Source organism: Triplophysa rosa, linkage group LG13, assembly GCF_024868665.1.
Source record: "Triplophysa rosa linkage group LG13, Trosa_1v2, whole genome shotgun sequence".
NCBI classification, from domain to species: Eukaryota; Metazoa; Chordata; class Actinopteri; order Cypriniformes; family Nemacheilidae; genus Triplophysa; species Triplophysa rosa.
In genome coordinates, this window is record NC_079902.1 from 12,277,665 (window position 1) to 12,302,996 (window position 25,332).

The 25,332-nt window shown below is 39.0% G+C and overlaps 1 protein-coding gene across 5 annotated transcripts in view; it reads right to left on the reverse strand.

Annotated features, from left to right (window-relative positions):
* Positions 1-25,332, reverse strand: part of atp11c (ATPase phospholipid transporting 11C) — a 63,644-nt gene that overhangs the window by 25,702 nt on the left and 12,610 nt on the right. For all 5 annotated transcript variants that reach the window (XM_057348875.1, XM_057348876.1, XM_057348873.1 and 2 more), the window contains exons 2-3: positions 6,384-6,503; positions 3,777-3,866 (exon numbers count right to left, since the gene is read on the reverse strand). In XM_057348875.1, the coding sequence (XP_057204858.1) occupies positions 3,777-3,866; positions 6,384-6,503 (210 nt within the window). The remainder of the gene's footprint in view (positions 1-3,776; positions 3,867-6,383; positions 6,504-25,332) is intronic.

A 25,332-nucleotide genomic window follows, 5' to 3' on the forward strand; every position in this document is an offset into this window, starting at 1 on the left:
CGTGATACATCCGACGGCATAGTATCATAAGATATGTTCATGGTACCGTGAAAACCCTATTAATGATTCATCATGCCCTACTCAGCTTTTTACCCAATGAAAAGCTCTCTAGAAAGAGAACCGCCCCTCTTGCTTAAAATCCCCAAACTTCCTTTTTGTTAGAAAGACGTCATAAGAAGAGAAAACTAAGGCATTTCAAAGGGTCTCTAACACACAAGACACACAAGTTACAGCTCGCAGAACAATGCACATACACACCCATGTCAAGAATTTTTCAAACCATGCCCTGTGGGATATGCTAACGCAACACCGTGAGAAATATGTGTGCACGTTCACACGAACGCAGATCTTTCCACAGCGGTCAATCAAGCGGTAAACACATCTCCTAGCTGCCACATGTCTCCTGACAGCTGTTTAGTTGCACCACCATCAACTGCAGAAAACAGTGGAGAGAAAAAAGCTTTCATGATAACTCACTACACCTGCAGCAGAACATCCACAACATTGTATGCAACATTGTTTGTCTCAATGATGTTCATTGTCTCACATAGTAAACTCTCTCTCAAAAAAAAAAACACTGCAAGCAATAGTGAACTAGCTCAAACGCACTTGACCCCTGTGAATACGTTCTGTGGTTTCCCCTGAGGCAGGTATTTTGCTTTTTTCCTTCTGACCCTCACGGCAGGAGCCAGGGCTGAGTCTGGGATCTGGTCAGCAGAAAGAGTGCTAATGCACCCGTGGCTCCTGCAGGTGATGGATGTTGTTGGGGCCACTGGTGCTGCACATTTTTTTCTTTTTTAATAAACTGATAAAGACCCATCTGGATGGAGCCGACTGCGGCATCCCGCTCGATTAAAAATATTAAGTGAGAGGCTGCCCAAACTGCTGAGGACAGTCTGTCCTGCGCTTTCCACTAGTTTCTGTCTATAATACACACGAGCACACAGCGGGAGTCTATTCATCTGGATCGCTCTATAACAAACAGCACTACTGATATAGTTCATCAGTGACTGTAATGAAATACAGCGATTTCTTTGATGAACTGCCTCTCTGCCGTCACATTTTACAGTCATACACCACTCCCACCCCCCCCACCCCCGCCAGCACTGCCAGACCCACCGCGCCAGTTCTACTACTTATACGCAAAACACATCCATTTACCCAACACCTCGAGGGAGCCAATTCCCATAGCTAACTCTGAACATGAGTTACCGCCCAAGCTGCTTACAGAGGTAGACGTTCTGCACGTGTGTGAATAACAACGCGGCTTGCAGAGTGGATGGCATTTAATGAGCCACAAATGAAAATGAAAGACTGAAGTGCAGGCAGGTTTATTTTGGTTCGGGTTTGTGATTTAGAGTTTTCTGGAATGCCTTTGAAAGGCAGGGTTTTGAAGAGACGTCTTAGATGTTTAAAAAGAATGTGGTGGTTTACTTCAGTGATTAAGTCAGGCAGCAGTTAGAATATGTCTGAAATGACTTGCAGTATATTTAAAGGGATAGTTCACCCAAAAATTTGAATTATGAACATTTACACTAACATTTGAGTTATGAACATTTTATACTTAGACCTTGACAACAACTATAACCATGATGTCTATGAGGAGCCCTGGAAATCGCTCTGGTGTCAACTAAAATAACTTTCTTTGTGTTCCGAAGACGCCGTGAGGTCTTAAAACATGTTGAACATCATGTGGGTGAGTAAAAAATAACACAATTTGATTTTGAGATGAACTTTTCCTTGAAAGCTTATTTTAGTCAATGCGCATCATTCTTAAATGTTAAACGCCTTTCACTCAAAGATAATTCACTCAAATAAAAAAATCATCATTTACCCTAGTCTTTCCAAATGTGTTGGACTTTCTTTACATCAATGGAACGGAAAATACATGTTGCATTGTAGCTTTATTTCCATAAAATGAAAGTGAATGGCAAGACAAGTATCCCTAATATTCTGCCTAAAACCCTGTTCCACAGAAGAAAGTCAAACAGGTTAAGAACATGCATGGCAGGTGGTATAAGTTTACGTTAACGCAAAGCAATTTACATTCACTTGAATTCAGTCTTTCATGACATTTTATCAATATGTATTTTCCTTGGGAATCAAACACATAACGTTTTCACTCCTAGCGTAATTCCTATCCAGTTGAGGAACACTTTAAAGGAATAGTTTACCCAAAATGAATATTCTGTCATTCTTTACTGCCATGTTTTACAAAACCTGTATGACTTCTTTCTGCAGAACACAAAACAAGATGTTTTGAAGAGTGTTGGTAACCGAACAACAGCTGGACCCATTCACTTGAACTATCCCTTTAACTTATGCAGAATTATAAATGTATAGGCTTCAAGTCTGACACGGTAACACAATGCAGCACAGTCTGAACAATCCAAACCTCTAACCCTCTGTTTTTATTCACACCAAATTAAACATGCCATTAACTACAAGTTGTATACACAAACGGTCATCTCCATTTATTTCACACTCTCTCAACTGCATTTACGCAAGTTTATGTGCCAATATCCTTTTTTTGGTTTCGTACACTTCCACTCGGCTATACTGCTCGCAGCCCCTCGTCCGTATTATCCCACCTGCATGCACACTTCGATATTCCGAACATTCCAGCACAATGAGTGTCAAAATGTGTGAGAGACAGAGATCCCCCTCCTCTCCCATCTCTTTTCCCATCAGGGCCCGGCAAATGCACGCAGTGCTATATTTAGCACGCTGGTGGGTTTTTTTAACTGCCAGTGTCTATTTGTAGCTCAAAAGAACTACAGAGGGCTTCCTGGCTGCTGACGTAAGCAGTGCCGTGCTGCAGAGGAGTGCGTGGGGGGGAGAGACAGAGAGAGAGAGAGAGAAGGGTAAGGGTGGAACAAAGCAACGAGGAAAAGAGGGGGCGAGAAACGAAAAAAAAAGGATGAAAATGAGAAGGTGTGATGTTGCGTTTGCAAAGGGTCTCGGGAGAATTGTGCAGCTCTATTCGGAGGCTGGCGATTTAAGCATGTGACAGCCGGCCGTGTGTGTGTGTGTGTCTCCCCTCATGTTGTTATAATAGCGGGCTGCGTGGAGAGAGCTAGTCAGAGAGGATGAGGAGACCCTCTAGAGAAAAGCAGGATTAGTAGAGGCATGCCAGACGCATACCAGATCTAGGCAAGCACCTGAGGATCTCTCGTCTTTCGCAAACACACAGATCACGTCACATCATGGATGGTGGGTGGCATTGAAGGCAAACACATGGCTGTATGAAATCGCTGTCAGCTGCATTGCTACCCAGTCAGTCAATAACTTAGAAAATATAACATGCAAAAATTCTGTTCATAAAAATGACTTCTTAACATTTATACTGCCTTAAAATCATACATATGACTGTAATTTAGAAGACACAGTATGGACGCTGGAATTCGAACAAAATATGTGACACAAGCACTCATGCGTTTCTTCTGTCTCTCTTCACAGGCACCTGACAGCAACCAGTCCACATGCTCATCATCAATCCACCTTTACCCACTATAACAAAAACAGAGCATTAAACAGAATCACTTGTTTACACCGTTCCACTCTCTAGTTTAACGGAGGTGATTTCCATGCGCTTTTATGGAGCGAAGCACAGGCTTTCTCATCTAACTGTCTCTCTCTCCGCCACCATCACGAGTCCAATGGCACCCGATCAGCACGGACAGAATAAGCCAAGCTATGAGTCACACGTAAACATCATCTCATCCACACACGCAGCTTGTGTTTCTGGGGATGGTGAAGGGTTTTGCCTCACTTACCTGCACCAAGAATATGATGAGGAAGTAAAAATTTGCGATTCTTCTAAACTGCTCGAATAGGTTCTTTGGCAGGAAGTTCCACACGGTGTACTGGAGAAGTAAAAAAAGGAAACATAACTGTTAAAATGTAACTAGACAAACAAGTTGTTAATCAATAAGCTGATGTTCCAAAAAAAATGTACCCAAAAATTGCATTTCTGTTAGGACTGTTAAACGATTGATCGCATCCAGAATAAAAGTTTGTGTTTATATAATATTTGTCTGTGCACTGTGCATATTTATCTTGTTTTTATGAACGCATACATGTATATATTTTGTAAATATTATTATGAAATAAACATATATGTATTTATTTATATTTATGTAATTTAAATTATACAAAAACATTTATTGATTTATATTTATTTTTTATATATTTATATTTATTGATCTTATATTTTTCTTAAATATATCCATGTATGTGTATGTGTTTATAAAAACAAAATTGATATGCACAGTACACAGATATACTGTTACATTATGTAAACACAAACTTTTATTCTGGATGCGATTAACTGCGATTAATGGTTTAACAGCCCTAATTTCTGATTTTGTTTATTCACAGAAAATTATGTCCTACGTACTATGTACTGTCCTCTTTCACCTCTACACATTCTAGATGTACCTCTCATATAACACATCTAAGTCCTCAATAACAGAGACTGTAAGGCTTGAATTAGGTTTGTTCAATAAAAAAGACATCCAGTGCTGGGGACTATATTATAAACTATTGTACTGTTAGGTCCTATTTGGAGCTTCCCCCTTCACTTTCATTCTATGAAACATATTCTGCACAATGACTCCTTTTGTGCTCCACAGAAGACAGACAACCACACAGAGATTTTTTTTTAGCCGACTTAAAAGCAAATGTTCAAGGCAAATTTGGTGAATGAAGCAATGCAAGACCACGTCCTGATGGAAAGCTGAAGAAAGGATTAAACGCATTCAATATTCATGAGCCCATGTGTTTGTGCTTTTTTTGGAGAGGGAGCTGGGATGACTTCAATAGCTCCAGAGCTCTCTGATGTGTGTGACCAGGTGGTGGCTCTCTGTGCTTGTACTGCATCGATTTGGATTAGCGACGTATCGCCTCCGTTCGGATAACCCCAGAAAAGCCAACCCCGCCACTTGATACTTTCACGTCTCGCCGTTTCTCTGCCTCTCTCTTTTGCAAGCGAACGAGAATATGCAAATAATACTCCATGCAGTCCTCAATGACCTTTCTAATGAGGTCATAAAAACTGCATGCACCATACTTACTGTATATGAGAAATAGAAAAACATTTTTTTTGGATAAATAATTTTACATGCACTGTTCTCATGACTGCAATTTCATGTCAACTGCCCATTAGCAAAATACTCCACGATGCAACTGAGAACACGTGCAAATACTGACATGTGGGAGGGCGAGCGAGAGAGACAGAAAAATGCATGGTGGACAGCTCTTGCCACCTGATATAACCATCACAGCTAAATAATGGATCACCAAGGGTGAGAAAAGCAAGAGAGTGCAGATTGGAACAACGGCAATAGGATAAAAGTCATACATCATCATTTCTAACAGTACAACATTTTGTCTAAGCTATAGCTTCAATAGGTGCCATGGGTACCACACACCGCAAGCCAGCTAAAATGACATGGCTTTGGAATATATAGTGATATTATGTGGGAAGAGCATCTTTCGCTAATTAAATAAATCTGTCCTGAACAATATCAGGTCATTTCCCATCGATTTCCTCTGTTAAATAAGCTTTACCCAATATCTGGAGCATGCTCAAGCTCGCAAGCTTTGAATCTCTAAGCTGCAGAGGAATTACTGGGAAAACTGGATCCAAGGGTCAACCCGGAGGAAAGGGTGAGTGAGAAAATGCAAAGCAGATGTATAAAGATGTTTAAACATCACAGTGCAGGTAATTAAAGTGTGCTTTCAGTTCTATGCCAGGGAAGAATTGATCACGGGACGCCACAGCACAACCACAAGAAACTCTATAAATCTATTCCTTCTTATTCCCTCATTTCTTCCCTTCCTAAAACAATCCCTTTACCATCGACTAAAAGGAGAGATTCAGGAAGCCCCACATTAAGGGAGGGTACAGAGTCAACCCCTGAACGTTAATTGCAACTCTGTGCCGGATCACATGCACTACTCTGACAGGCAAATTAGGGTGTTCTGACGGATGGGAGGGGCTCTCCAACATGCGTAGGAGAAGAAGGATTTACTACGCTTTGTGAAGAGACAGCCCTGAAAGAAATGAGAAACGAGAGAATAGAGAGGAGTGTCTGGGCCCCGCCAGCTTTCTTCACACCTGGAGAAACAGGTGGCTGAGCACCAGGTCTTGCGAGAAGCATGCTGCCGCTAACACGTCTGTCCTACATGTTAACGCCGAGGCACAGTTGCCATGGCATTAAACAATACTTGCTAATTACAAGCTAAGGGAAATTACAAGCAGGGAGCCAGCAAACCCCTAATGCTGTTATGCTTTAAAAATCTGATTAGCCTGCAGCGAGGTTAAGCAACGGCCCAGCTCGCGCCTTTGGATCTGCGGTATAACAAACAACAAATGTTACCTTGGAGGACACGATCCTGTTGTCACAGAATTTGGTGGGAATGAAGGCCTCGGTACCCGGACACGGCCGATGTCCTACATAGATTGTCCTGCTGTCCACTCTCTTCTCATCCCCTCCACACTACAGAAGGGAAACAGATGCAAAGGAGACAGGGGGAAAATGAGAGATTATTCAAATAAAAGTTTACCTGGAAATCATAACATGAAATGCCTGCAGTACATTATAACAAAAAAAGATACATCAAGGCGGTAAAAGTTTACTCGTCATTTTAGAGAACTAAAGTGCCTGTTCCTAGCTCACACATTTGAAAGAAACAACAGCGTGTATGTTTTCTGAGACCCAGCCAAATATAACACAGGTCAGGTGTGTCAATCCTGCATGCGGAAACCTGATCAAGCTCTTGAGACCAGACAAGTGCACTTATATGCCAGATGCGCATTTAAGTGAGTAGGGCTGCACGATTAATCGCATTGTAATTGTGATTAATTGAGCATAACAGTCACAATATTAATTTGTGAACAGCAAGCACACTACCATCAGAAATTGATCATTTTTGGGGTGGAGTGTACGAATAACGTGCTTTGAAATACAGTGCTGCAGAAGTTCAGTGACAAAATAATCGTGATTATTAGTAGTGATTAAAATTGAGCAAAATAATCGTGAATATCATTGTACATCGTGCAGCCTTGACTGTGAGTGTATGAGTACTGTTGTGTGGAACAGGAAGTGACTAGGCGGTTATCAGACATATAGCCACAAAATCCACCACTCTAGTGATGCAGGGGTGGTTGGCATGGAAAAAAACTGTTTCACAGTATGAGTATTTGTATTTCCTTATATATATATATAGCACTGTGTAGACAGAGTGCAGTGTATACAATTTATAAAGCAATTCAACTGGTTACATAGTACATGTTAGGGTCTCATCCAAACAACAGTAGGAAACAGTGGAGTAGGGCCGTGCATTTCCCCTGTGGTGGAGTTCCACGTGACCCACAACATTCCTGAAGCGTGAAAAGGGCAAGCACTTGTCTCGGAGCTGTGTGAGTGCTGGATTGCCTGAGTAAACCTTTTGGCTCCAAACACACGCTGTGATGGACAGCCAGGAAGCCAGATCTCTTCAAGGTTTTTCTTTTGTGGCCTACGGTCAATGGCGGATTGGCTGGATTATGGTTTGTCACAGTAGCACGGGAGCTGCGTGCATGCGTTTTTCCTTCTTTCTCCAGCACTAGAGATAAAACAGTGGCAGTCAAGATTACTCCCCTCCTTTTCTCTCAAGAGGACCTCGAAGATGAAACATGCTGTCACCATTCCTCGGCATGCTTATAGCATCACTTTTCTCCCCCGGCCACCCACCCACTCCCTCCCTTCCTCCCTCTCACCCCTCCTCCTTGTGATTTTGGAGACAGTGCAAACAAAACCAGTGTGTCAAAATGGAAGACATTTCGCAGTAATCTATAATATCGCAGAATATCCATGGCGTCATCAAAGACTTGATATTAAACTAGTATGACGATGTTTTAGCATGCAAGACAGATGCATTTCATTCTTATGTTCATTTCATTCAAATTCCATAAATAATGCGGGGATAAAATCAAAATGACAAGTGTGAAACGTTCGTTTACCCGGGTTAAAAGCGGGGTTTAGCATAAAGATAACCCAGGGTTAAGTGCAGTGTGAAAAGCCCTAAAGAGTGCCAAATATGTATGCAACCTCCAGGGGCTCTCAACCATCAGGAAGCCAGGGACAGCTGCTAGTACCCACCTCCGCCCCGTCAGGTCTGGTGTGGTAGACATCAGGCCAAGGGCTAAGGGCTGTCACAGCCTGTCTGGAAACATTCAACCACTCGTCGACAGGCTCACACAGGCAGAACGGACTCACGGCGTGTATCAGATAACACAGTCATCCCTTGCTCTCCTTTATCTGCCCGAATCGCTCACATCAGCACCTGACAACTCAATCTTAGCGCATCAGTATGCGACAGTGCTGAGAGATAACTCGTGTCCCCCAATCACAAACCGAGGAACAAGCGGCTTGTGCCAATCCACTTTAAACTAGATGCAAATCTCATACACATCCCCACTCTGAGTCAGTAGAGACGACTATTTAAAACAGTCATCGAAAGTTTTTCTCTCTAATCTGCCTCATCTCCCACTGGATCTGCCCTCAATTCTATTTCCTCGGAAAACAAGCGTGCCAATGCAATCGGAACATTCTGGCTGTCCGGATGGGAAGAGTCTGTATTATGTAAGGTTCTGCGATGCGTGACAGCTCTTCACACATCAGCGTGGCATGCGGTGTGTTCCCGGCCCCGGACGAAGCAGACCGGTTTATGCTAGGCGGGAGGGAAAGGTGTGAAGGGAGAGGAAATGGAACAGGTTCCAGAGCTTAGGGGATCGAATCCACATCCAAATGCGACTGTGTAAAACACAGCACAGAGATTCAAAGAGAGAGCTAATAAAATCAAAATACACAGAATTACAAGCGTATGAAAATTCACCATCTCACAGAAAGGTTGAAATTCTACAAAAAAGTAAATTGAGTGAAACACTTGAGGTGCAGACACTACATTTTATAAGTTAGACATCAACCAAAGTATTGACTCCAAAGTGGCTTAATAGGACAACTACCGCATGTAGATTCAAAATGTGTACAGTTAGTCTGACGGCGGATTCTACAAACTGTGGCTTTAAGAAGGAACATTCTTCCTATAATTTAACTTAAGAACAAGCTTATATTTTGTCTTAAGAACAGTTTTGTGAATCCGGCCCCAGCCCTTCCCTAAATAGTAAAAACTTTCGATTAAATTACTGCTGTCATAAATACTAGAAAATATTCATAACGGCATTTCATTTAATATCGGTAAATACTTCAGTAAATAGTAAATAAATACTTCACTGAAATATGAAAATTCTCTCATACTTTGACCTCAGAGTTTATTTCTGAATTTCCACATTGGTCTGTCTGTTTATATTATTATGCAAGGTATCGATGACTAAATAAACTAAATAGGCAACTCCAGCGTTATGGACGTGACATAAAAATGCTCAGAGAATGGATATTTGTTAAGAATATATTAAACCATCTGTTTATATTTGACTAAACCCTTGTTGATAGTCTAAACCAGGGGTTTTCAAACTCTGGTCCGGGGACCCCCAGGGGGACACCAAAAGGTTGCAAGGGGTCATCAGAATTTTCAGGGGGAAAAGATAAAGCACAAACATTTAAAAGTCTACTGAACATTATGATTGTTTCAAGTGTTTATCTGCTTTTTTTGCTACACAGATTCCAAAATTGTTTATACTTGTATCTTTCTAGAGAGTTTTTCCTCACCATAGTTCCTTTTGTTTGCACTCCAAGTGAAAGCAAACTATTTAAGTTTAGAATCAATGTGTTGTCTTTATAATATCATATTTATCTAACAAAGTTTAAATGTTTCTTTACACATACAAATATAGCTATGTATTTTAAAATGGGGGTCCCTCACAAAAGGTTCATTTTATTTTGCGGTCCTTGGCATCATAAAGTTTGAAAACCCCTGGTCTAAACATAAGAAAAATGTCAGTCTATGAACAAATTTTCTATTTTAAAAAAGGGAAATAAACATGCATTATGGATGTGACAAAAAAGGTCACGGTTTTTGGGAGACAACAAACTTTGTAGGATTTCTGTGAATGGTGTGATGAACTGGGCTTGTATATTGTTTTATACTGTTGTATGAGGTCTACTTATGACGTTCGCGTGGTTTTTACATTCAAAAACATCAAAATCAATAAGTAATAGGCTATTTTCTACCCGGGTTTTGAGGCCAGCTTGACAAACGATCGGTTTGAATGGGCGTTCCGCCATGAAGACTTGGAAGTAAATGCCCACTGCTATGATTGGATAGCAGTTTGCATAGTAAACTTAGTTGGAGCCTTCTGTGAATTTGGTTAGAGACGTAGCGATCTCTAACAAAGCAATAGTGACGCATAGTACAAATATGTTGTACTCACATAAGATTGCTGCGCCATTCCTATCAAATCCAATATTGACGGCACAGCACTGCTTTTTAATTTTAGTCTCTCCGCAAATCCAACGTCGACCTGTGCCTTGTTCACAAAGGAATCCGCGGTAATGTTTTACCCACGTGAGCTGGAACCCCTTTAAAAATAAACTTCAACCACGCATTACTAATGTCGGAATCCGAAGGAAGGTTATGCAGCACCTGTGTTCTTCCACAACCAGGCACTGACTGCACAATATTTTGCGATCTTTAACGGCATGTTTATTGCTTGCTCGCTCTATCTGGTTCCGCGCAACTTGTGTTACTTCAATACTGTCATGCGTATGGGCTAGAAAAGTGGTCGTTGATATTTTTCTGTGGAGGCGGTGTTCAACCTATAAATGACGTCATAGATAGGTGCATTCCAGAACCTGGCGTGAGCTTGGTGTCAATAACTATTGTAATTTCAGTAACAAGAGCGTTTTCAGTTGTGACACTTACAGGATGTTCGCTTAAATAAGATTCCCTCTTATATAACAAAAGCTCGGGTTAAAATTGTGGTCTTAATTTATCGCCCCTTTAATAATATTTCATTTTATATTATTAACATTTATATTTATAATATAAAATAGCGCAAGAAATAATTATCTTCATTGTTAGTTTTTTAATTACATTTTGTGCTCTCACACCATATGACAAATTTACAGTATACTTGTCAACCACCCACTTACTGTTTTTCGCCACATTGAGCCCTATAAGATAACTTGATGGCCTTAAAATATGGGAAAGCATGGGAATTATGAGAGAATTTTCATATTTCATAATGCTGTAAGAAGTTTTGGTTCCAATTCTGATGCCACTTCAATTTTGTGACACAAAATACAAGTATAATCCAGCACTATAAACAGTTACGTATAAAACTGAATACAGGGCCTTAACAGGGACTAATAATGATTACAAAGGTGCATATTACTGCATAATGCAAAAAATCCATGTTAAAGTTTAATCCAAAACGACACTGTGGGTTAAAGCAGTGCAGGTTAGTGAACTTGTTTTCTGTACCTTTCCCCTTCTAACCTCTTGTTTCTGCTGCCTACCTCTAACTGAGAGTCATTAACCATGAGATCAACGTTTAAGCACAGCCTCAAGGTTAACAGTTAAATAAACACTGGCAAGGCCACAGTATAAATCTTAGTTACTTAACAACAGACTGTTATGCAGCATCATTCTGAAACATTTTCCAGAGTAGCTCCAGATAGAGAATAAGTCACAGGCAAACGAAACAGGGCGTCAAAAGAAAGGCAGTGTAAGTGAGAGAAAAGCCGGGGGACAGGAGAGATAAGAATAATGCCATTGAATGGGTCTCGATTGTGAAGGGAGTTCAGTGTTAAACATAATGAGGGTCAGAATATAAGGCCTATTTTATTTTTGTGCTGTTGCATGCTGCAATACTTCACACAAGCACTTATTCAAGCCCAAACAATGAAGGCGCTAATAGAATGAACAAAGAAATTATGTCATACTCTTTTTTTAAGTGATGTCAAGAGGCTAGTGCCACTACACGCAAATAAAACACTGTAATGGTAATGTGATGTGTACCATGGTACTGAAATAAATGTACCATGGTATTTTTGTTGCATTTCTAAGTACTTCCAAAATACCATGGTAGTACTGTGGAACTTCTTTTTAATGATATAACTGGTGAGAGTAAAAAATTAAAGCACAAACCAGGGTTTTTCCTGCATAGAAAAATTGGAGGCGGCCGCCTCAGTCAAATTTTGTGCCGCCTCAGTCTCTGGCCAAAATTATGTCGGGTGTCTTAAAAAAAACAGCGTGCATTCAACAGACTGTGATTTTAACTGCAGTTGCGGCATTACGCCACATTGGAGGCGTTGTTTTGTTATCAGCACCAGCGAGGTGCTGAAGAAAAGTTGCAGAACAAGAACTATTAGGAGCTGTATTAGCTGTATTTCACGGCTGTTCAGGTGAATGTTGTTTCTTTTGCATCCAAGTACATCCAATTTCTTGAAAAGGTTCCTTAAGTTAACCTGCTGTACATACAGTAGATGTAATGTTTTGAACTTTGCAGTTGGCTCGTTGAATCAGCGTTGTACTGTACACTACACAGCGAGTTCGCCAGTATGAACGCACATTGAGATCAGAACGACTCGCAAACGAATGACTCATCTGAACCGATTTGTTTGATTTGTTTGAACTATTCAGTCACTAGCGAATATAAGAGAACAGTGAATCATTTAAAGCTCAGTGAACCACAAGAGAATGCAGGATGTGAATGAGCTGTGATCATTTAGTAAAACTGGCGAATTCAGTTGGCTATTGTGGGCTGAAAAGTTAGTTGAAATGCTATGGAAGTAAAATAGAGACAAATGTGTTTGAAGCAAAAAGATGTGCTGAATAGCACTAACTGAAAAAAAATGCATTGTATTAACAGTGCTCGCATTTTAAGATTCTGCAATTCAACATGGTTGCATATTTAAGCTGTGATTTTTTCAAATGTAAAAATTTCACACACAGTTTCACCGTTTAAAAATTCAATAATCAAAATTCACCTTTTAAATTTCATTTAAAAAATTCAACTTGTTATAAAATACAAGCTTTAATATTAGGCGGAATCGGCGCTCTATTGCTTCCCCTGGGATTCCCGGATGTGAAACTTTGAATTTCAAGCCGAATTTGAACCATTGAATTTGTGGAAGCAAATTTTTAAACTGAAATAATATGGACTGAAAATTGTCTGTCGAAAATTAAAGGTTGTATTCTAAAACAAGTTGAATTTTTTAAGTGAAATTTAAAAGGCGAATTTTGATTATTGAACTTTTTAACGGTGAAATTGTGCGTGAAATGTTTCAATTTGAAATATTCACAGCTTAAATATACAACCATATTGAATTGCAGACTCTAAAAATGCAAGCACTGGTAATGCAACAGATTTATTTTTGATTAGTGGTAAGTCAACATGCATTTTTACTTCAAAGACTAATGGCATTGAAATACTTCCATAAAATGATAAAAAGCTTATATTTGATTTTAAGCAACTTTTCTGTTGGTTGGATATATTTTATGTTTTATATAACTTAATAATTGTCATCATCTAATTTGTAAACCTTTTATATGTTGTTTGTAAAGTGTTTGGTTAATCCACTTAAAGGGACGGTAAGCCTACACATGCACGTATGTACAAGAACAGGATGGCACCACCTCCGCCTCATTTTGAGCCAGGAAAAACCCTTCAAGCAAGTGTTCAGTAAACTTCAATTTGCTAAAACAGAAAAATCAGCCTATATCAGTGTTTTCCAATCCATTTGCCCTAGGCACCCCCACAGCCCTATCAAGTACCAGAAATATGTAAATGTGTTTCTTATTCTCTACCAATATCATTCATTTAGCATTATCCAAATTAATTTAAATGTACATACATGCAACGAAGTACAAACATAAATGTCCAATTTCACTATGATTTCGTGAATCATTTTTAGGAAAAAGCTTCCCATCAAACTAAAGCAGTCTGGGAAACAGAATGAGTTATTTATATGTGATGCAAAACTGAAATCCTAACAAGTACCCCCTGAAACCTACTTCAGTGCCCCCTAGGATACACACACACACCCCTGCTGGGAAATCACTAACTTGAGGCAAATGAAGCAAAAAGATCAATACCATTTCAAAGCAAAGCACAGGAACATCAAGGGTTCCAGGCCTGAGAGAGCTGTGATGGAAATCTGAAGCAGCATTCAGCCTGTGCCAGCGTCCCAGCTGTCGGCCACTTACTCGCATACAGACGGCTCACCGTGTGTCAGACACCAGCACTCACATCAGAAGAGAGGCATACAACAGCAGCCAGCTTTCTGAACATCAGACAGAATTACACCATTCAAGTGAAAGAGAAAAAGGGCTTAAATAATTAAGCAAACACTAAACACGAGAACGATTGACTCGTGGCATTTTTGTGAACAGGTTTTGGTTGAGATACTTCAACCTCTGTCACAATGAAGCTTGACAAGATTAGAACATCCTGTGTTTGTGTTGTTAAACGCAGACTATCTTTGATAAATGGTCAAACCACAGATTAGACGCCATTGTTCGTGATTTTCAGTGCCTATTTTTGCTTTTTATGTCTTGCGTTTTGCTTTCGGGAAAAAATAAATGAGGCCTCCTAACAAAATCACCCAGCTGAGCTGCTCCCGACACCCGGGTACCCACAACTGTAATGAATATTCTGATGAAACGTTTTAAGTTGCGCAAAAACACACAGTCAGCTTGTGATGGAATAACGCTCTCACCGAGTCACTGATGGTGAACAATGGGACAGGAAATGGTTTGTGATATACCACTTATAGATTCACTTACTGAAGCCCCGAGATGTTGCGTCTTACGTTCCTTGTTTATCAGCAGTAAATAATAAGCAGAGTGAAAAGATGAAAGATTGTGACCTCTAACCTGCTGTGCATGAATTAAAAATTGATTGGTATATATACACACGTCAATTTCTCTGCATGTTTGACTGACAATACATTTCCAAGTCATGTTTTACTTAGTGGTGCCTGCTGGGGCATGGCATTACTAATTGCTCCTAATCAAAGTGTTGAACAAACCCCTTAGTATTAGATATAACCAGTGTCGTAACTTTGTTTTGAAAAGTGGTGGGGTCAGAGACGACAAAAACAAGACTTTAATCAATTGTTTCTGTAATAACTCGTTGGGAATATTTATCACATAATGGGCAGCCCGTCCATTGGCTACTTTTCGACTCCAGCTCTCACAGTATGTTGTTCCCAAACTGTCATTTGGGGAAGGTCACTTTGCTGTTGCGGTGCATTACACTTAAAAACAGTTTATTCCCATGACTAAAAATGTCATTTGTTCATTGGTTTATGCGTTTTTGTGTTTGGACACTGAATGCACAAGCAAGCGCCGTGAGTACGGATGATGCACACATTTTTATACTGACCGCGTTTCTGAAGTCGCGGCTCTCTGTCTTCCGCAAATATAACTTACAAGTGTGAGGAACGGGAGATGGTGAGAAAACTGCGTTTTCCGCAAGTTTTAGATGTTAATTTCCGCTAAACAACACACACCTTCCACAAGCATTTCTTAAATTCTTCCCATGTCCCACCTGTCCCACCCGCAAATTATGCAAATGGATATAAAGCATACTTTAAATTAATAGGTTTGAATAAAAGTGTGCTGTTACTTTACTAACAAGGAGTTAAGTACAATACACAATGTATGTAATGCATGAAATACCTGAATCTGAGCAAGCAAGCAAATTCTAAGAGACACTAATGAAAACCAAAATCAAAAAGATTTTGGGGAATATTTGCTTCAAGTCTGTTTTGTGTGGGTGTTGAAAAAAATGTGTTTGCACATAGTACTGGCCTTGTAAATAGGAGAAAACAAAAAGTGGATTGTACCGATCCACACAACACCATAACACTCTCATAGCCCAATCAGCAAGAATAGGGGGCGTTTACATATGATGGGGAAGGAGAAAGAGCGAGCAAACATTTGTTATTGAGGGCGGAGCAATGAAGACTGCATTTGGTTGGATAACAACTAGGGATGCACCGAATGTTCGGCAACAAAAAATATTTGGCCGAAAACAGCAAAAAAGGCATGTCGTGTGATATGATCAAGCAGCAACCAGCGTAGAGAGAGAGAGTGATGCACGCACTTTATTAATGCAGCAAACTAGTGTTGTCAAACATCCCGATACTTCGGTTCCAAGTCGGTACCTAAAAATAAAAAAGTTGTCGATACCTAATTTTCATAAGACCCGGTATCATTGACGTACCGGGTCAACCGGGTACTGATCCTCTGTCTGACAGGTTGTCAGTCGGAAACTTTTCATAGACGCAATAAGACGTGATGAGCGGATAAGCGCGGCTCCGATCCACAAGAGATGCGCGCAGAAATACTTCAGATTAAAGTCATATCACGAAGAAAACTAACAGAGTTTTGTGGTGAAAGGAGGAAACATCCGGATTTAAGTAACAATTCAAGCGGTAAGTTTCAAATTCTGTTGTGTTTGCATTATGAATTTTGTATCATATGTTAAGTTAAAGGTTACATGAAATTAAACGTCCCTGTTTGCGTATTAATTTGTTAGCGCCAATGCTAATCCAGTCAAGTGTCCTTATTAACCATTCAATGCTTTTATAACTGTAATGGGGTAAAATAAATGGGAGGACTGGATGGGGTTTACAGTACCTATTTTATATAGGCCTATCTGAAATCTATGTGCTAGAAAACTAGCATTCTAACTGTATGACTAGCAATGTGTATGTCTTGGATAGATAACTCTATTAGGTTTAAAAAGCCACATTTAAACTAAAGAAAAATATATCTGTTGCATTTATTATTTTAATATACAGTTACCTTAATATAAGTATAATCTTGTGTAAATGCAGTATAAAAACAGAGGTTTGTTTTACTATTGCATATGCATGTTTGTTCAGTCAGTTGACTTACTGAAGTTTATTCTATTTGTCTTCTACAGCAGCAGACTGAGGAGGATGTTCATCAGCATGAAAGACCCCAGTGAGCACACAACAGTTTCAGCAACAATTAACTTATACTTCATGTATACAAAATGGCATTGCTTTCTATACATTTATATTAACAATGAGCTTTATTAATAAAATTGTGTTTCAATTAGCATGTACTGGTGTTTTGCTTTGGTACCGAAATTGGTACTGAGAACCGTGGAATTTTACTGATATTGGTACCGACTACTAACCTGTACCGTGACAACACTACAGCAAACATGTCGGCCGTGTGTGGAGCATTTTAAAGTGTCAGAGAAAGACACAGCACGGAACTTGCCGCGCCGGAGTAAATATCTGAATGAAAGCGTCTATACCGGTCGGTAACTTGTGTACTTCAGACGGAACGGGCGGTCTGACAGTAACCCCGCCGCTCATCCGCGACATCCTGTGACATCATACAGTGGGAGCACACAGGTCCCTGTACTAAACAACTTGTCAAAGTATGTTCTGTGCATCCCGGCAGCGTGTGCACCTTCTGAGAGAACAATCATGTGGGCGGAGTTTGGATGAGAGACGTGAACTGAAATGGTTGTCAGTCAGAATTGCTTGCATGGATGTTTTTTTTTTCTTTAAATCATTTTTCAGTGTAGCCTATAATAATCAAACATTTCGTTTATTCATATTTTTAGCATATAATGTTGAATGACACTTTTTAATGAAGTGTTTTGTTGTAGGGGTACAGTACATTCTATCAGCAGTCAGTTAGAGGCCTAATACAGGCGTTTCAAGAAGGGAGAAGGGACCATTTTTTGTCTTAATTTACTTGTTTTGTTCAATTTTATTTAAAGTTATATTGTATTATATTGAAAAGCAAGACAAAATGTAAAAAGCACATTTTGACCATTCAGTTTATGCAATAGTGAAAAAATTGGCAAAAAGCCATGTTCGGTATTCGGCCAAGTGTTTCATTTTTATTCAGCTTCGGCAGAGAATATTCAATTCGGTGCATCCCTAGTTACAACATTTCTCAAAAATCATTTAAATACGGCATCAATTTTACAAACTTGGGCTAATAAACAACTACATCTAAAATCTAGTTGGGATTCCAGCAAGAACATGAATATACTGTGATGCCACATTATATGTTTTCAGGCTTAATTATGATGCGATTCATGACTAATTTAATATTTACATAGTAAAAACTATTTAATGTTATGTCCTGGAGAAGGTGAACAGGCAGTATTTTGATTCACTGAATGGGGATTTCCATACAACTCACTTTCTCATGTGAGGCCACACGAGTGACAGAGTTTTGAATATCAAATATGCACAGTGGCTATGTAGAAGTTCAGCTGAACTTCTCCACCAATCATCTAACAGGTTCTTCAGCTTTTTCTGGAAATTCATCTGAACCTGATGAACTGCCTCCATGAAATATAAACAAACAACCACCTATACACCCCCGGGCGCTGTCAAGTGCCACAAAGTTCCCTCAGTTCTCAACAAAGACGAGTGCTTTAGCCACAGCCCACAGTGATATCCACTCTCAATATCATCGTCTTTTAAAGCAGCAGATAATCCATACTAAGGAAATAGGGCATGAGGGCAGCGCATCAAAGTGACAGTGAAAGCCTAGGAGCAAAACAACAGACTCAAGTTTGATTGAGTGAACAATGAGTTTCAAAATACTTCTGAAAAGGCATGTCACTCAAGACCTTTTGATCCAGTGCTGATGCCGCAAATGACCCAGCCATTCACGTAGTAACAACCACAAGCTTATGCCAAAACAAATCGTTTGCTACTGACTTTGCATATTTGTTTGCATACTTGGAATATGCAGGGAAGCTTGAACAGCTGAACCCTGACAGAAGGAGATACTGGTTGCTACAGGAACCAAGGTCTGTTGCTACAATGAAGAAGGACCTAATAATTAAGTGCACTGAGGGGAAAACGAAAGGACTGAATGCTTGAAATAACTTCTGAGATTTAAATACCCAGAGTAAAGCGTACGGGCCTTATGAAGGCTGTTTATTCAATCCACACAACAGCACCTAACTGCGCATAAAGTACAAAGTTGCAAAGTTGAGCAAGTCCAAAAGGGCATGTTGTTAGAGACCCTATCTATTCCCAAAAGCAACCATATCACTCAACAAGGATCAATAATAGGTTTGCAATTCCAAAAAGTCAAGACTTTTTTATCTGTATGGACCTTTATATAGTTTTGAAGTGGTTTGACAGAAAAATAGGGCCTTACTAATTTCTCCAAAGTGAGCAAGCCACAGACAACAAACGGTTAAAACAAAACTTACAGGCAACTAACAATAAAACCGTTTGAACAAATCAAACTGCATAAACTTATGTCTAATGAATGTTGTTGACTGTATCTCTGACTGTATCTATGATGACTATCTGTGAATACAATGAAAATCATAAGCAGCATTCATGAGGTACGACAGCTCTTTTGTTTATTAGAATAATGGGGAAGTGTTCAACAAACTAGAAACCAAATAAAACAAGTACTGCAAAACTGTAGCCAGATGGCCAATAAAAGGGAGTGACAAAATTTTACACATTCCCACATTTAAACACAATCTAATGCTTATAATCAAGCATACTGTACATTTACTACTTGTTGGGTCAAGGTTTTTTGGACAGAAAATGTATGTCAAGAATTAGTACCAAGTTCCAACATTAATTTTAAAGCTAGTTCACACATACAGGGACTTGCATTGAAAAGTAAATAGAATCAGTGGCTAACAAAATACATAATAAAATTAAGTTTTTTCTTTTAATCATTTTTCAGTGTAGCAGTAACAGTTTTCGTTTATTCATATTTTTAGCTTATAATGTTAAATGACACTTTTTAATGAAGTGTTTTGTTGTAGGGGTACAATACATTCTTTCAGCAGTCAGTTAGAGGCCTAATACAGGCAATTCAAGAAGGGAGAGGGGACCATTTTTTGTCTTAATTTACTTGTTTTGCTCAATTTTATTGTAAGTTATATTAAATTATATTGAAAGCAAGACAAAATATAAAAAGCACATTTTGGCCATTCAGTTTATGCAATAGTGAAAGAATTTGCTAAATAAATAGAAGAAATGCGAAACGCCATGTTCGGTGTTCGGTATTCGACCTTAGGCCAGGTGTTTCATTTTTATTCAGCTTCGGCCAAGAATTTTCATTTCGGTACATCCCTAACTACTTTGGCTGTTTTGTGTGGATGATTCTGCACAGTGTCAGGCAGGCATCATTGGAACTTGCTAACATCTCTGTTCATGAGTCTACAATACGTAAAACACTGAACAAGCAGGGTATCCACGGCAGGACACCACGAAGGAAGCCACTGCTTACTAAAAAGAACATTGCTGCACGCCTGAAGTTTGCAAAAGAGCACATTGACACTCCACAGCGGTATTGGCAAAATGTTTTGTGGACTGATGAAGCTAAGATTGAACTATTTGGAAAAAACACACAGCACTACATCTGGCGTAGAAAGGGCACGGCATATCATCATGAAAACATCATCCCACCTGTAAAGTATGGCGGAAGAAACATCATGATTTGGGCCTGCTTTGCGGCATCAGGGCCTGGCCAGCTAGGAATCATTGAGGGGGAGATGAATTCCCAAGTATATCAGACAATTCTTCAGGATAAATGTGAGAATGTCTGTACGTCAGTTGAAACTTTGTAGAAGGTGGGTGATGCAACAGGACAACGACCCAAAACACAGGAGCAAGTCCACAACAGAATGGCTTCAGAAAAACTAAATCCGCCTTTTGGAGTGGCCAAGTCAGAGCCCAGACCTCAACCCAATAGAGATGCTATGGATTGACTTGAAGAGGGCAATACACATGAGACGTCCAAAGAATATGACAGAGCTAAAGCAGTTCTGCCAGGAAGAATGGGCTAAAATTCCTCCTCAGCGATGTGCAGGTCTGATCCACAGCTACAGGAAGCGCCTGGTTGAGGTTATTGCTGCCAAGGGGGGGTCAACCAGTTATTAATTAGGGTTCACTTACTTTTTCCACTGCCGTTTTGAATGTTGAATGAGTGTGTTAAATAAAGACATGAAAGAGTTATTATTTTGTGTTATTATTTTTAGACATATTATGTTTGTCAATACCCTTGACTTAGATGAAGATCAGATCACATTTTATGACAAATTTATTCAGAAAACAATGAAATTCCAAAAGGTTCACATACTTTTTCTTGCCACTGTAAATTAATAGTTTATATTTTTACTTAATTATTTAAAGATTGTCTAGTAAGTTAACAGACAGACAGTGTTTAAGTGAAATCAACATGTTTATCATTTGTTTATTACAGTGACTCTGCATTATCAAATTACTGAGTGTGGTAAAGCCACAGTTTTGTTTTATATTAATGTAATCTGCACTTTAGTTTCTGTGATTAATGACTTTCATGTTGCACCAAGCTTATTTGTCAGTGCTTTATGTCATGATAATTATTACATGTTTACATGGCTAGAAATTTAACAAATCATTCAATATACTAGTATGATTGAGGTAATTCTATAAAAATATGTCAATCAATTCATGCATCAATTAATATCATTTTAAGCCTGGCCTATAGTTTATGGTTAATCTGTCTAATATTGCGTTGGTTACCATGATTTATTCATTTTCTTTATTAAGTAATACAGAAGAAAGGGTGCTTAAAAAAAACGAATATTAAATCGCAATATTGCACAAAAAAAATTGCATATTAAATCGCAATATTGCACAAAAAAAACGCAATCAGAATATTTTTCAAAATCGGTCAGCCCTTTGTGGTACAGACCAAAGTGTTTCTATTCTCCTTCATCCGCAGAGTACAGGGTGGCACAAGGAAGATATTAATAGCACCAGGAAAGGTGAAGTTTGAAAACTGGTTAGTGGTGGAAGTCTGAGCAGCAGCGCAGCATAAGCAGACACACTATGTGCCGTGGCCTGGCCTATATTAAAAAGACCTCACTGACAGGAAAGACAGAAAAAGATGGGAAGAAAAGTACTTCTGGGGGACGTTTCACATTGCGCACTCAAACATTGCACGAGACACATTTTCACTGATGCCTTTTGGCAAGTGATGTCAATGCTGACGTACGCTGTTCTCTTCATGCTGTCACACTGAAATTAAATAAAGATGCATTCCAAAACATTCACTTAAGACATTCTGGTTCTTGCTCTTTGCTGCGAGTGAAATTGCAACTGGTTTGAGTTTAGACTTGGCTCAAGCCCAGTTCTCAGAGCGAACGTGAGATTAGAGAGGGATGTGAGATAAGTACGTTTGGGGAAAAGCTGAGCGAGACAAAACAACAGGAAGCCGCTGGGCTTTGTTTACCACAATGAGTTGTTAAGCCAGAACTAGTGATAAATGTCAGCTCGGTGGAAGAGGCCTGGAACTTGTTGCTGACTCTTACTGAAAGTATAGTCATCATTCACACATTCACCATTTATGACACTTAAGACACGATGTCCATGTTTACTTTCCCACATATCGTGATCTATTCAAATGTGCATGTTCTAAAGTTTGTTTTGATAACTGTTAAGTAAATAATAAGATCTGGAATCCAACCAGATCTGGAATCTGTGGTGTGAGAAAGTACTATACACACGAGATAGTTTTTAGGAAATTTTGATACTTCGTCACAATTACTAAATAATGGTTTGATCTGGAGCAGCGGCTCTGAACCTTTTTTACTCCAAGGCTCCCCAATGTATACAACAATATTGAAAGGCCCCCTTCACAAAAACTCACAATTCTTATGATTGCGTTCATCAGCAGCGAACCATACTGGAGTTCACATGAACCACACCCCAGAACCTCCCTTTTTAAGCGGATTCGGGTACAGTTCGCGGGTGCGCACCCGGGTTTGGAAGACAGCGTTCACATCATCCAAACGAACTGAACTCTAACGTTAATTGAACCAGGGTGCAGACCAAATGTGCTAATGTGAAACCGCCCTAAAAGACAAAGTACCTTATTTGAATAAGTCATTATGATATTTAAAAATGTTAAGTGTATTAATCTTATACTGCAAGTGACAACTTGAAAAGGATTAAATTAAATAATCACAATTTGTGATAATTATTTAATAAATAACGCACACAAAAAATGTGCGTCAATTTGTAATGACAATTAATCTTAATAACTGCAATAACTAACAAATAATTACCATAATCACAATTATTTATTGTAAGGTTAATCGTCAGCCAAATTTTATGTTTGTAACATGACCACAATGGAAATAAGTCTATTTAACTTTTTTGTGTTTATCCTTGACAAATGAGTGCATTTTGTCTAATAAATCCGATCCAATCCAACAGCTCTACAAAATTCTGTTTTTGATCTCAGTGAAGAAACCACCAGAAGCATAGACTTGGATGCTGAGGTGGTCTACGAAATCCCTTTAGCAAAAGATGCGATGCACACCACAGAATGACAACTCAATCTACAGCACAATATAGACATTCTGGTCATATTTCATACATGTACAGACGCATCCCATCTGGTCAAGCGCAGCAAGCGTGTCGAAGGAAGATTACCACTTAGGTAGTATCATGTCTCCTCCTTTGCACAGTGCGTCTTTGGATAAACTAATCTGTTTGACTGCACTGTGGCTTTCATCCCAGCAAGAGAAAAAGAGGGGGAGGGGGTAAAGGAAGAGGTGCTGGGGAAGAGCGAGCCATTCAAGCTAGCGTTCGACATTGAATATTTGCATGTAAATGCTGACATTGTTAAAAAAGCTGCATCTCAGCTCCTGTGGCTCTGATGCCATTATCTTTAACTATACATTGAGCATCACTGACTGTAATTACCGTTCAATTAATTATCGCAAATTGTGTTTGAAGGGAGTAAGAAAAGGCTAGCTTTGTCAAAAGAGCTTAACAGCAAAAGGAAACCAATGCACTCTACGGCGCACGCCGGTTGCTGAGGCGGCACGCGGTCTGAGCTGCAGGGCCGTGACTTCACTTGCAGTCACCGGTGAGCTGAGTAAAGATTCATCTCTCTCTCTCTCTGCGGTGGACTGATTTCCAGCATGAGCTCATCTGAGCTTGTTATTTAACAGCGAGCTCCATGTCTGTGTGTGGGTTTCACATTTATTAATGTTGATGAAGACTACTATGAAGAAAATATTGCAAATAAATAAGAATCATTATAGAAAAGTACATTTGTATAGAACCTAGGAGTGTCATAATGCTGGTATTGACAATAACCGTGATTATCGATATAATGTTTATATTACACATGATAATACTGTAAATAATTCAGCAATAGTTTTAAGTTTGCCTTAAGAGCCACAATCATATATTGAGTTAGAGTCAATGAAAACCAAATAAACAAAAATTAATTACTTATTCATTTATATAAACTTTTCCAAAACATGTTGAGATAATATAATTAACAAGAATGTTTTGGCCACGATAATCATATAGACAGTTTCATTGGACGCGCGCGCATGACCCCCAGTTAACTTCCGGTTTGTGTTTGGCTAGTGTCTAATAAATTATATTTAATTTAATTTATGTTAATTATATTTAGGGCTGTCACGATTATTAAATAATCGTCTCATCACGATTGTTTGACCTCATCGCGATGGTTTCAGATCATCGCAATTATTGCACATCTCTATAGAAGACACTAGGGGGAGCTGTAGTGTATCTGCATATTGCATATTTTATTGTATATATTGTAACTGAAGCACGGTAATACTTGTAAAATGTACCACCACAACACAATCACTTAAAAAAAACATATACAAATTACCTGCAGTACAACTGAATATTATTTAAGCAAATCTCAGTGTGAAAACCAGTCTACCAAAATTTAATTAACACACAAGTAAAATTTTATTGTAGTCTTGCAAGTGAGAAAAAAAACAGACTAGAAGCTTTTCTATGACTGATAGTATTTTAATGGTGGCTTCAATTCACACCTGATCAATTTACTTCATTTACAAGTATTTGGCGGTTGTATTATTGACAGGTCAAAGCCTAAACCTTAAATATATGATGACCCAATGTTTTCCGATGTATTTCCAAGAAAAAAACATAGTCTTGTATTCAGAACAATATGGTCGTTTCAATCGCTGAATCAAAAATGTATGAGAATTAAATGTCAAAGCCCTAAAACAGACAATTAATCGTCATAATCGCAATGATTTATTAGACAATTAATCGTCAATCAAATTTCATAATTGTGACAGCCCTAATTATATTATTATTTTATTGTATTAAATAAACAATTTGTTGAATGGGTCCAGCAGTTTGGTTGCATTTAAACAAACTGTATGGTACATTGACATTTAGCAGTTGAGCTTGGTATCAGAGTCTAAATTCAAAATATTGGAGAGACAAGTTTAGCCAAGTAACGGTTCTTCTCGGTTTCTTTTGATTGTTATCAGAAATAATCTACAGGCACTCTATTGTTTGTGAATGTGTACCGGAAGTTAAATTG